Source organism: Pseudochaenichthys georgianus, chromosome 5 (assembly GCF_902827115.2).
Source record: "Pseudochaenichthys georgianus chromosome 5, fPseGeo1.2, whole genome shotgun sequence".
NCBI lineage: Eukaryota > Metazoa > Chordata > Actinopteri > Perciformes > Channichthyidae > Pseudochaenichthys > Pseudochaenichthys georgianus.
In genome coordinates, this window is record NC_047507.1 from 14,856,600 (window position 1) to 14,870,565 (window position 13,966).

At 40.4% G+C, this 13,966-nt stretch overlaps 1 protein-coding gene across 2 annotated transcripts; it reads left to right on the forward strand.

Moving 5' to 3' along the window:
- The first annotated feature begins 918 nt into the window (after nt 1-918).
- LOC117446986 (dual specificity protein phosphatase 7-like) lies at nt 919-12,184 on the forward strand. 2 transcript variants are annotated; one of them, XM_034083538.2, is made up of 4 exons: nt 919-1,090; nt 5,806-6,697; nt 8,653-9,081; nt 11,264-12,184. In XM_034083538.2, the coding sequence occupies exons 2-4, from the start codon at nt 6,289-6,291 to the stop codon at nt 11,578-11,580; spliced, it is 1,155 nt and encodes a 384-aa protein (XP_033939429.1). In that variant the 5' UTR covers nt 919-1,090; nt 5,806-6,288; the 3' UTR covers nt 11,581-12,184. The 2 variants fall into 2 exon arrangements, with proteins under 2 accessions (XP_033939429.1, XP_033939428.1); XM_034083537.2 differs by lacking the exon at nt 919-1,090 and having other exon boundaries at nt 5,362-6,697.
- Nucleotides 12,185-13,966: the final 1,782 nt, after the last annotated feature.

The window sequence follows — 13,966 nt, forward strand, 5'->3', positions numbered from 1 at the left end:
ATAAAGATCGGATCGGGAAAAATCGGTATTGGCAGATTGTCAAAATCAAATGATCGGAATCGGATCGGGAGCAAAAAAAGGTGATCGGGACATCCCTAGTGACGGTACAGGACGAATACCGTTACACCCTTAACAGCCACACTTCTCTATCTATTGTATTCCTGAATAATTCATAGCAGTGCTCAGATAATTCTACTGGAGGCATCAGCATTGGCCTCTGAGCGCTTAACAGTTCACCTGAAAATGCAGATGTTGGAGGCAGCCATGTTTGAGAAAGTGAGGTGTAGCATCTTCAGGTGTGGCATCTTCATGTGCTTTGTTTAATGTACTCACACAAGCATCACCTGCGATAATAAGCTTTATTTTGATCATCATGTTAATGGTGTTTTCCAGTCATGGTTCCTTCACTTTCGTAAGAGTTCAAATTATTTAATGTAGATTTTTATCAATATCCCATCTAGTATCATAAAACCATCAAAAATTTCCATCACAGGTACCCAAAGTATCCAACCTTTTTTCAATTATCCTCAGCTGAATGTCACACTTCCACTGAGTTGATTAGAGGGTGATTGAGATCTCCTGTTGGCTCCTGATTAATAATTGAGAGCGGCTTGATGCATTTCCCCTAACGACGCCCTTTCTGAAGGGCAGAAGAGTGGTGGGCATTTGAGACTTCTTTGTGTCTTAACTTTGTGAATGAAGCAGATTTTGAGTTTTCTGAAACCGAGCTGTCTGTTACACATTACATTGTTATTCCTGTCCTTTGTTGCTAGTATGCTACCTCTGGCAAGCTTGTCATTTTGTCATAAAAGGATCATGAGCACCTTGGAAAAGTGGAACTAAATCAGTGACTGTGTGTAAACATTTAGCGAGCAATCACTAACTATAACAACCTCTGTACCTGCATGTGTTTGTGATAAAGGAACAGATAGATATCACAGCTGAAACTGAACAGAAACTAAGTGCGTTGATTCATTTTCCAGGCCTGTTTTTTGTGTTGGCGACCTGCGTGTTTGGGGGCAAAGGAAACAGCAGAGGAAATGCCAGCGTTAGCGTGGGAGAGGGGTGGCCACCTCACTCTATCACTGAGGTGAGTGGGTTTAAACCACAGTCTGCCTTAAAGAGGCCTCAGGCAAAAAGAGCTTCAAGCCAAGTTGGTATTTTCCTCGTTTTCATTAAGAAAAATCATAAAGGAAATGCAGCAAGTTTGTATAAATATGACAGACTGGACAAGAAAGAAAGGCAATATTATTTACTCATATCTTTTATGAGAATTTCAGCTCAAGATGTTATCTTAATGTATAGTTCAGTCGTGTGAACAGAACGTTTAAATATCTGCTGAAGCTTGTATTAAGAACATTTTAATCTATAAAAAAATGTTTTCTGGAGTCGTTCCACTGACAATGAATGGAAGACTTGTTCATAATACTGGATACAACCCAGGGTGATTTTCCAGGGATATGGGGGGGATTTTCTGGTTCAGAAGGATCAGTTTAAATCTGTTCATGGGTAAGAAGGCCCAGAGATCAGATTCATCACCCATTCACAGTCTGAGTTGTACTATTTTTTAATCATAGATCAGCATGAAGGTGAACTGGAATTTGAATTATGTGTGTCCTTTCTTTGAAAAGACATCAACTATGATGAAGACACTGCAGCTTTTGAGTGTATTTTAATAGTCTTAGCTTTTTTCTTTAACCATCTAAAAAACCTTTTCTTTTTTTTTTAAATCAATTGCAATTTTTTCTTTCAGACCTGCATATCAATTTAGCTTCTCAGTAATTTTGGCCAGCCTACACGCTTACATGGCATGCAAAAGTAAACCAGCCAGTCATAGTGACTATGTCCATTTCTTTTAAAAAGTCTATGGCCATTCCCACTGGAGAATGTAGGCGGTACTAAATTATACATTTATTTTTTTTGCTAATTGTTTATACCAAATAAGTATACCAGGTAAAACCAACATTAAAGGTGGGGTAGGTAATTTTGGAGAAACCAGCTCGAGTGCGCTAGAATTTGAAAATACACAACCGGAAAAAATCTGCCACTTCCTTACAGAGCCCCTCCTCCAACACACACGAACGCGCACATGACCAATGAGGGCACGAGATAAGTTTGTGCACAGATGGAAGGCTGACAGGCAGGTAGGCCATCCAGTTATTTTAGCTGGGCCGGCACAGATGATTGGTCGTGCTTTTTACAGTACGGCTTCCACAGATGACGTTTTGTATGAATATTTTGTCAAAGCACTTAAGATATTAATTGCTATCGGGATGTTAAGAGCATTCCATGGAATATAACAAAAGTATATCTCGAGCCGGTTTCTCAACTTACCAACCCCACCTTTAAGTAGATAGAGAGATGCAGTAAGAGCACAGTAAGTGACAGTAAGAGCAGTTCAGGAGAATGAATCCTTCAACTACTTCTTCCGGGGGGGAAAAAACTGCTAATAAATTTTGTTTCTCTAAATACAAGTTTGACAACACCTCACCTTCAAAAAGAATATTCACATTCACTTTAATCAAGATTTAGCTTTGTCCTGATTTGTAAGGTTCTGCTTGGCTTTTGTGTGATATTTTGTGTAGCTCAGTTTCAATTCTGGGACTATGGGTCAGTGCGCTCATCTCAACAGCATGCTTCAGAAAATACATTACCATTCTGGAGTATAGATTTAAGGAGGAAGTAAGCTCTCCTTCATCTGCCAGCAGCGGTTATTCCATCTTTGAAGGATGACTTTGTGTCGAGAAAAAACGATTCATGTTGCATATATTGCTGTTTCTGTTTGACTAGTTTTTTGTAGTATGGAAACAATAAAGACTTGACATATTGACACACTTCGGGTATTGTGAAACAGGACATGAAAGACATAGAACATACAACATAGAAAGCTCCTGTTCTTTCAATATGGCAGATTAAAGGCTGTTGATGCATGTACGAGCAGGTTGACTCACAATGGGTAAAGCTGCTGATAAGTCTTTTGTTGTTCAGATAGAAGTGAATACATCTTAATCTTTAGCTTATTTTTCATATTCAAGCTTTATTACGTAACACATACTGCTCTTTAGCTCCATCAGTTATTAAAATATAGCAGTTAAAGACACGGAAAATGTATCATCTCAAACAGCTTCTTACTATCGGCAATGTGGCCCGACATGAACACAAGTGTTTTTCCTAAAATGAAATTATGTCACTTACTTCTGAGCAACGATAAGGATTTTGCAACGTTTGAATTCAAATCTGGCGACAGATGGTTTTGTTGTTTTCTTATATCTCCATGAAACTTTTAGATTTACAAACCGATGGCCGATTCAGAGTTCAAACAAGGAGCCGCATCACAATTTTGACAATAATACAAAGATGTCGCTATCCAACCTAAACCAGCCATCAGAATATGACATGAAATTACCCAAAATACGTCCCGGGGGTGTTATGAGAACTGGATACAGGAATAACAGATGGCACCCAATCATTTGAATGAAAATTGCCAAACTGATAAGTCAAAAAGAATTTGCTTCCAAAATAAAAAGCTGCAGATGTTGTTTTCCTCCCCAACCCGCTCACTTACACTCTGCCATAGACTTTAAATAAAAAATGTACTTACAATTGTTTGTGACATTCGTTATGAGCAAATATAATGTAGTTTTCATTTTTAACCCAAATATGATAGTTGCCTTAAACAAGTATGTTTGTTACTAATGACTCAATAACCACATGTTTAAAACTAAAAACCATAACATGGGGATAGGTGTAATTTGGACTTTTCTGACCTATCCGAAGATTTACAATGTTAATGATAACCACTGATAATAGCCATTTGATTAGCTCATAACATTTAAAATGACTGAAATGCTGCAGAATAACGAGCTAATGCTACTACTAAAAAAGGGCATTGTTTAACTCAAAATCAGCATTTCAACTGGCCCTAATTGCCCAGATTGCCACCAAGGCCTTGTCTACAGGTGCTTTCAAGACCTGATGTCGACTCTGTTAGAGCTTCATCACGAGTAAAGTTTTAGTCTTCAGTTATTTGGGTGTTAAAAATAAGTGATGATAGTTTTTGTTTACTATCGAAGAGAAGTTTGTAAACAAACACAAACACACACAGAGTGGATACACAACAGAGAGCCTGTTGTTGTCCATGAAGGGAGTGGAAACACAAGAGCCCTAAAGTGTGTGTGTGTGTGTGTGTGTGTGTGTGTGTGTGTGTGTGTGTGTGTGTGTGTGTGTGTGTGTGTGTGTGTGTGTGTGTGTGTGTGTGTGTGTGTGTGTGTGTGGTGTGTGTGTGTGTGTGTGTGTGTGTGTGTGTGTGTGTGTGTGTGTGTGTGTGTGTGTGTGTGTGTGTGTGTGTGTGTGTGTGTGTGTGTGTGAGTGTGAGAGAGAGAGAGAGAGAGAGAGAGAGAGAGAGAGAGAGAGAGAGAGAGAGAGAGAGAGACTAAGGGGGGGGATAAAGAGCCATTGTCTGCAGCTGGTGCATCCCCCACCCCTCCTCTTTGCAGCTGTGAGGAAATCAAACGCTCCTCTTTTCCCCTCTGCCTCTGTCAAAACCTGCTGATGCCTTATTAGGTCATTCATGGTGAAAGTAATGGTGATGACCCAGAGCAGCAGGTATACACTATAGAGCTGTTACAAAAATGTGAAATTCACAAGATATTGCAATAATTAATTAGACTCCTTCAAGATAGTTCAACAAGTTGTTCAAATGTTTCCTATCTTCATTGAACTAGTTTTTTTCTCAAAGAGAGAAGACATATTGCTCTCAGAAATTAGACAGACTACGATGTTGTCACTCAATAAGTGCTGTTTAGTTTGAGGCCAGAGGCACATTTTTGTAATTGATTATTAGGTGGAGGTGTGAATGAATTATGGATGAATGTATAAATGTTGTGAGTGTCCCATGTGTGTAGATCAGTGGCAAATGAGTTAAGAGTCCCTTCTAGTGCATGAGGCCATTGATTGAGAGGTACACATTTGTCCCCCAGGTAATTAAAACCCTTTTGTGTGGCATGCATTAACTTTAATAAATGAACAAGATGGTCATACGATCCTTTTAGAGAAAGCATACTGCTCAGGAACCAGATGGATTTCTTTATTTATGGCCAACAGTACAAAATAAAATGTTTTTTTCTGTAATACATATTTACAATATCAGACTTTTACAGGCAAATGTACAATCTTATTGTCCCACATGTGAATAAGTTTAGCCCATATTTAGCAAAGCCTTATGAACACCCCTGAAAAAATAAAATAACAACGTTAAACTAATTTTCTGTCATTGTCAACACATCGGTTTACTTTTTATTTATTTAATCATATTTTTTAAGAAAAATAAAATACAATAGTGTACTGTATCATATTACTGGAGTTTTCCCTTTTCTTTATCTTTTGCTTTTATTGAACATGTAATGGCAGATATTAAGGTTTATTACAACAATAACAATACAAACAGAAGTAAACACCTTGTAATATTGGGGCCAGGGTTTACCAAACTGTATTTGTATTTTCATATTAACATTAAATTAAAATAATGAGAAGGGAAACAGTATAGGCCTGCAGTATTTTACATTGGTTTCACCTGCACACAGCTGTCAAACAGCTTCTTCTGGGGTAAAAAAAACAACACTATACTCTTTTTCAACACATATGGGAGACATGTTGAGCTTATTACTGGGGGGGACATGTTAGAGTATGTCTGGTGCCTTGTTGTATGAACTATCAATGAATGGATATGAATGTCGTGATAACATTGTGAGCTTGTGTGAATGTTCAGCAGCTCTGCACCTTTAAATCTCTGCGCTCCTCCCTCAGCTCAGTGACACCCTGCAGAGCCTCTTTAACGCATCCAGTAGAAATGACAAACCAGAGGCGCTCCACGGGCCAGCATGTCAAATAATAACAATAATCATGGGCTTTAGACACCGCATCTCGTCTGAGACTCACACCCTCAGACAATAACTAAGCATCTTTGGGACGTTTTTTGAGGGTCTGCGGACGCCCTCGAAGTTGGAGTTGGGTCGCCAAATGGATGTCGGAATGAAACCTCCACTTCTATCGGACTGAAGCAAGGAGGGAAATAAAACCTGCATGTTCAAGTTTCCTGCTACAACCAGAGGGGCATCGCTGCGTGCGTGTTGGATGTGTGTGCTGGCTGCGTGTGTGTGCGCAGCGGCGGTGGTCTTGGTGGTGGCCGCGGGAAGGGAAGTTTAGCAGCGTGATTTGTCTTGTTTCCCTCTCTTCTGTTGCGTTGTTCTCCATGTCACACCAGGGGACAGGCGGATTAACGTTTCCCTGATGAGAATTAATCATCTGTGCAGAGGCTCTGTGATCGTGACTGTGATGATGATGTCGAGTAAGAGCGTGGAGTGGCTGCAGGAGGAGCTGGAGTCCGGGGCCAGCTCCCTGCTGCTGCTGGACTGCAGACCCCATGAGCTGTACGAGTCCTCGCACATCGAGTCGGCCATCAACCTGGCCATCCCGGGCCTCATGCTGCGGAGGCTGAAGAAGGGCAACCTCCCCATCCGCTCCATCATCCCCAACAACGAGGACAAGGAGAAATTTGTGAAGCGGTGCAAGACGGACGTGGTGGTTCTGTACGACGAGGCGACCCCGGAGCGGCAGGAGTCCGGGCTGGGAAGCTCCGTGCTGGGGCTGCTGCTGCAGAAATTGCGGGACGACGGGTGCAAGGCTTTCTACCTGGAGGGTAAGATTGGATGGCTTTAAACTTGAGTTCGTGTCCCTTTGATTCATACAAAACTCACAATGACTACAATAATTTCACTCCGATGTAATTAACTGAGATTCCCCTAATTACAGGAAAGCCTCAGCAGCTTATCTCACCAAATAGATAACTATTAGTGCTCAAATATAACACACTAGGTTAAGATTGAACTGATCCGGGATACTTTGTGTAGCCTAATCTGATACATAACATGTGTCATGTTTTAAACTGTTTCTGGATATGTGGCGTATCTGAAGCAAAACTATCAAGTCTGATTCAAGTCCAGATTCATATACTATTTTAGAAAATGTTATCATATCCCGTATTAAATATAACGTAATTGTAGATTTTTAAATAGCTTATAGGTATAGCTTGAAGTGTCGCAGTGTTTCGACACTTCAAATGAATCCAGATGTTATCATCTGTCTGACCGACTAAAGTTCGTGTCTCGTTCATTTTTAATAATGATGCAGGAAGAGTTATTTATCTGAGCATATTATCCGCAGATTATGATTTTATCACAGTATAATAATAGATAGGCTGCAATGTGAAACACATCAGCTTCACTAACTGCAGTGCGAAGTCATAATTAACTTTGACAAAACACTCTTATTTCCGAGAGCCATTATATTATTTGGAAATAATTGGGCTAATCAATAGAAATATATATAACGGGAGTATGTGTCTAAATATACAAAGCTATGTCAAATATGTTTTCAATTAAATGCTGCAAAAATGGCCCGCCATGTTGTGCTCCTTTATGAAAAGACTGGCGTTTTTTTCATGAATGAACGAGGAGAAGACGACGCAATGTGAATAAAACTGCAGCACCAAATAAAAACATAGGATAGTCAGACATGATGAAGACGTCACGTGTATAAAATGTGGTAGCGTTAGGATCTACAGATAGATTTTATGTATTAATGATCAAAGCAGTGTTCCAGTAAAGTCACAATCCGAGCTGCCATTCACAAAAAGTCCACTGAGCTGAGTAGTGAGTGCTCGGTGTCCTGCTCACCCTCCCCAGGGCGCAGCTTTTCTCAATGGAGCACATCTGTCCGGCATGTTTGCGAAGCCATGACGGCGAAAATATCATGTTATTTTTCTGTTATTAGTCTCATTCATATTTGATGTAGTCTCGCATACAAACACGATATGGCAGATATATTTGCATTGGTAATTATAAACCCATATCATGATATACATGTCATGTTTTAGAATATTTATAATGTAATGTGAGTAAATGAAAAAGATGTGTAAATGATTTAATTTTGATCTCATTAAACCCCTTGGTTTATATATAACATATTATGTAATCTGAATATGAATCTACTGTGGTTAAATATGGTATGATAGATTGTTTCATTTTGGAACTAACTGTTCTTTTTGATTTCTGTTTGTTATTTACCATCACTGTGATTAATAAACTGTCAAAAAACATTTCTTAATGGTCATAATATATATATGTATAAATGTAGCAATCATATTATTTTCTTTTTAATTAAAAGGTAAAATTACCATAATTCATGTTCATGATTCACCTCTTGTAAGATAAGATAAGATGGAGCTTTATTTATCCCCCTGGGGAAATTCAGGCGTTTATCAGCAACAGGGTCAGAGTTAAAAACAGGATTCAAACAAGGTACAAATAAGGGTAAAATAAAAATGTAAATAATAGGCTACAAAATGTTTTTAAAATAAAAATGATAAAGTAACTGTTGAAACAAGATATCACAGTAAAACGTAGAGCATTTGGAGGAACATTTTAAATATATCGTATCATGCAGACTTTACATTCAGCTGCCATTTTGTAGATGTTGTATTGCACAACCCTCCCTGCGCTCATGCACAGGGACATTTCTTATACCAGCATGTGAAGTGACTTTCTACCCCTTTTCCTTATATTGACATTATTTGGTCTCTTCCTTGTCATTCAGGGGGCTTCAACAAGTTCCAGTCGGAGTACCCCGAGCACTGCGAGACCAATTTGGACTGCTCCTGTCCCAGCAGCTCCCCCCCAGCCTCCGTCCTCGGCCTCGGGGGTCTGCGCATCAGCTCCGACTGCTCTGATGGAGAGTCGGACCGCGAGCCGGGCAGCGCCACAGAGTCAGAGGGCAGCCCGCTCCCCAGCAACCAGACAGCGTTTCCCGTCCAGATTCTGCCGTACCTCTTCCTGGGCTGTGCCAAAGACTCCACCAACCTGGATGTGCTCAGCAAGTACAACATCAAGTACATCCTCAACGTGACGCCCAACCTGCCCAACATGTTCGAACATGAAGGCGACTTCAAGTACAAACAGATCCCCATCTCCGATCACTGGAGCCAGAACCTCTCTCAGTTTTTCCCCGAGGCCATTTCATTCATCGGTAAGTAAAGGCTGGCTCCTTCTGCTTGTTTTGTCCAAAACAACTATCATACATTTGAGAATATGGAGCCAGCAAAACATCTGGTGTTTTTGGCTGGATTTAAATGAATATCCTAACAATTGGCAGTTATTTTTCTATCTAGATGGATTAATCAGATAATACAAGTCAGAACATATTAAACAATGTTCATCCCAATCTCGCAAGGCCCAAGTCTTCTTCTTCAAATAGTTTTTTTTTGTCTAACAAACAGTCCAAAACTAAAAGTATTTACTTTACTATCATAAACGTATGAAAAGCAGCACAACTGTACCATTAAGAAATTAAAGCCAGTTCATTGGTATGCAAAACTTGTCAGCACTCTACTAAGTTTATCCTCCATTACTCTCGTTGCCTGTCGTGTTAAACAGAAATGGGAACTTGTCTTAAACACAGCTGGCCTGTATTTTTCTATTCCTAATTACATTTGACTGTAATAGCACAATAGTTTTGAGGAAATAGATTTTGGAGCATTGAGTCATACTGAAGCCAGGAGAATTTTAGCCTCTTATCTCATCTCATTTCCAGTATTTCCCATCGTTAGTGTCATTCCCTCTGACTTAATTCCCAGAGAGTGAGTACATTCCCTCTCTGATGGGTCTATGAGAACCAGGGTCTCTGTTTTGGTCTTAGATTGTCCAGACTCTGACATTTCTCTTTTTCTTTTAAAGCTAATGTTTCAGTAGGTGGGAGGAAGTGTGACATATGCCAGAGCCAGAGGTCTTGGCAGATACGGGTCATGGGTCTGATGTTACATGTTAAATGTTGCTGTCTGACTGGCTGTAATGGGCAGGGATTAAATCAGGTCTTTAAGTGCCAGCAGGGTAATTATGGGTAAAGGAAAGAAGTTCCAGATGTGACCTTACACTTTACTGCTGTGGACTGCAGATTCCTTAAATATCTGAAATGATTGTGCATAACGTATAGAGAAGAAGGAACTTGATGTTTCCCGGCAATGGGCAATTATTGCGTTATGATGCATTTACAGCACAAGAAAAGGGATGTAATGCTGCTCACATCTGCACAATGTGAGGATCTGCTCAGCACAGATTAAGCACTGGATACTTATTTGACTTCTGAGTCCTGTATAGTTGTAGAAAGTGAGCACACATCACATATACATTTAATTTGACGTCCGCTTGGCAGCCTGAGCTCGTGAGCCAACTGACCCAAATCCTACAACAAGAGAGTCAGGCAGGGAGAGTGAGGAGAGGCAGAGAGAGATAAAGGAGAGGAAGAAAGGAAAGAAGCACTTAACTCTGTGGCTCTAATGGCCTGTAGTGATGCAAGTGCAAGGGTTTGAAACTGATAGAAGGTGGATGGATGTAGCCTGTTAATAATGTAGGATGTTTTCGTTCTTCAGGTTTTTCTACAGACTGAGAGCTAGAAAGCAGAATGAAACATGACTTTCTGCTGTCATTAAGAAAGGTCATTGTGGATTCAAATCACAATAATGGAACATTTTAGATATTTTTTACTAACTTGGAGCCAGCACAGTTTTCTGGATTGTTGCCTTCAGTGGAGTGTTGAAGGGAGAATATAATGTTAGATATTGTTCTATAAATGTCTATTGTACAAGCGATTCTTATTGAGTTGTAATTCAATAATAGGAAAATATGTTGTTTTTTTGAGGAACATTATACACACAGTGGAACACAGTCAATTGCTTGCAGGTGCCTGAAACTTTTAATCCATGCATATTTTTCTATAACATTGTATAATCATGACTAAATAAGCCACAATTCAATATAATGTTGAACGAAAATAATTGTGTGTGTTGGCCACCGTGGCCGTCACGTTTTTACAACTGAGCCCTGCCAACAGCACACCTGAAAAAGAAATACAGACAATTATATCGTGTGAAACCTAAACTTCTCTAAATTGGGCAGAACATTATGTGTTTATATAAGATCCCATTGTTTAGAGTAATAAGCTAATTGATGATTTTTAAAATAGGTTTGACTATTTTTTTATGTGATTCTATAAATGTGGCTCATTGTTTGTTAGGAGAAATACATCTTTATTCACATCGCCACAGCAGAGATTGAACAGAGAATATTGTCATAATTTAAAGGCTAATAAATATATGAAAATATACAGTAGGTTTTTACATCAATCTAATCCTCTCTCATGCTTTCCTGTGCAGACGAGGCTCGCTCGAAGAAGTGCGGCATCCTGGTGCACTGTCTGGCGGGGATCAGCCGCTCGGTGACCGTCACGGTGGCCTACCTGATGCAGAAGCTCAATCTGTCGCTCAACGACGCGTACGACTTTGTGAAGCGGAAAAAGTCGAACATTTCCCCAAACTTCAACTTCATGGGCCAGCTGCTGGACTTTGAGCGGACGCTGGGCCTCAACAGTCCCTGTGACAACCACTCCACCTCCCCGACGCACGAGCAGCTCTTTTTCACCACCCCGACCAATCACAATGTGTTTCAACTGGACACGCTGGAGTCCACATGAGAATCAGACGAGGGGGAACTGTCCCTTTCTTCGACGGGTTAAAGGTGGTGTTGTTACCATGGTAACAAGTGGCTGCACTGGAGGGAGCAGCCAGTTTGAATGAATGTTTTAGCCTCCGATGGCTTGTTGTCTGCGAGCCTGGCCACGGAGCAGCGTCTGAGGGGCAGGAGAGGTCACAGGTGGCACGTTAAAAAGGGGATAGGGTGCTTTTTGACCCGGAGAGATAACTGACAGCTGGGTTAAGGATGGCATCCTCCTCAGGAGATGATTGAAATTGAGGGAGGAAGAGCTCCGATCAACTTGCCTTGTCACAAAGAACCGAGGAGCACTTAACTGACTGAGAAACTGAGCGAAGGATGCGGCAGGACAGACAGCTTCATACAAAGACTTATGAGACAACAAACATCCACTCTGTCTTTCTGTCTCGGCTCTCGAGTCGAGCTGACTGGTGCCAAGTGGAGAATCTGGGATTATCTTGTAGGAAATCTCACTCTACTGAATGTGGAGTTTTACAAACCAAGGAATTAACACACACACACACACACACACACACACACACACACACACACACACACACACACACACACACACACACACACACACACACACACACACACACCTAAACAAAGTATGTATGTTAGTACTGTATGTATGGTAACGTACATAAATGTAACATACACAAATTCAGTATGTCTTTATGCATTTTTGTATATTTTTGTGTACATCTACGCACAAATCTATACCTTATATAAATATATATACGCATAGAAATCTTACCTATCCAATCCAGATGGCTTAAGAGATTGTAAAACTAAAGAAGGGGAATGGGTGTGAAGATGCCAGCAAAGAGGAACGTTGAGGTGATATTCCGAGTTGTCTTTTTTTTCTTTTTCAAGTTTTGTTTTTCTTATAGTTTGTTATGACCTAATGCAGTTTGCACAGTGGTGAAGCCATTGACTTGTTGGCACTTGAAGCCAGTGCTGAAAGCCGGCAGATAAAGAGACATTCAGAGAGGAGAGACCAGTCCCAGGCTGCGACATGTCCCGACAGCTGCACGCCAGGGTGGGTGGGTGGGGAGGACGAGATTCAGGGGTCAGAGGGTTGGGTTAGGGGCAAAGACGGGCAGTGGGTAGGACGAGGGCATGTAGGGTGGGCATGGGTAAAGACACTGTAAGTTCCCTGTTCCTACTTTGTTTCCCCGTCTCCAACTGTTTTGACTAATAAGGCTGTTTCATTTCAGTTAGAAACTAAACTCCTGAACTTCCTGTTATTTCATCACAGCATATTGTCTGACTAGTAAATGTTGCCAAACTGGTTTCTCACAACTCTGACGTCTATGAAGGATTCTGAGTTAACATTTCTAAAGAACTTTTTGGGCAGCTTATCTTAGCAAACCTTTGTCGAAGGAAGTGAGTCAGCCCTCTCGTATTACTCCTCTTTTCCTGGGAGGAAGTTGTCCTATCTTTTTTAGGATGTTGGTACGGGTTCACAAAGTTTAAGACCAGGGTCTGTGATTGTACCCTGTCTCTGTGTTGGGATTATGGTGTTGTGGATTGGGACTGGCCTCAGCTACAGACTGCACTTATATATTTCGATAGCTTCACGTCCCTTAACTGCATTGGAGAAAACAGAAGAAAGTTCTTTCTGCAAAGAGTTCACCCATTTCGTAAAAAAACGGTTTGTCTGAGTTGATTCACCCTTACGCCTTGGGTAAATGAAAGAAATATTAAAGCCACATTGATATGAATATATATATTATAGAGCTAATAGTAAACAGATCTACATTATTTTGTATACCTGAGCATGCTGTGGTACTGTATGCTCTCTAACAGTTTACGTAGCCACGGGTTGGATGTTGCTTTACAAGACGGGACGATGAATGATGAGGACCGTTTTTTTAACTGCTGTTGCTGCTGAACACAGCGGTAAACAGCAGCGGGTTGAAGAGTGTTCTCAGATCCTGTCCACATCAGAAGCACCTTAACAAGAAAGACACCAAAAATGTGAGCAAATGCTGCAGCACTTAGACCTATGGAAACTGCTGTGGGTACATTGGGCGTCATACAAGAATATCATTGTATATTCTTAAACCTAAATCATTCCATAGAGTATAGGTTTAAAAATGGCTTTATAAGGCAACATGGTTTGCTTTTTATGGGAACGTTTTATTCACAAAAATAATAAACGTAACACATTGCATTAGACTAAGCAGTAACAGTAGTCTTATACTGTAAATGCATTTGGGGGAAATTGAAATAGGACACGGTTGTCTTTGTGGTCTATTGTGACAGAAATAAAGCAGGAACAACTAGATATGAAATCAGATGCTAAAAAACATCATGATACTGTCATCACTGCTTCTTTTAGTTTTGAGGAAGTTTCATTC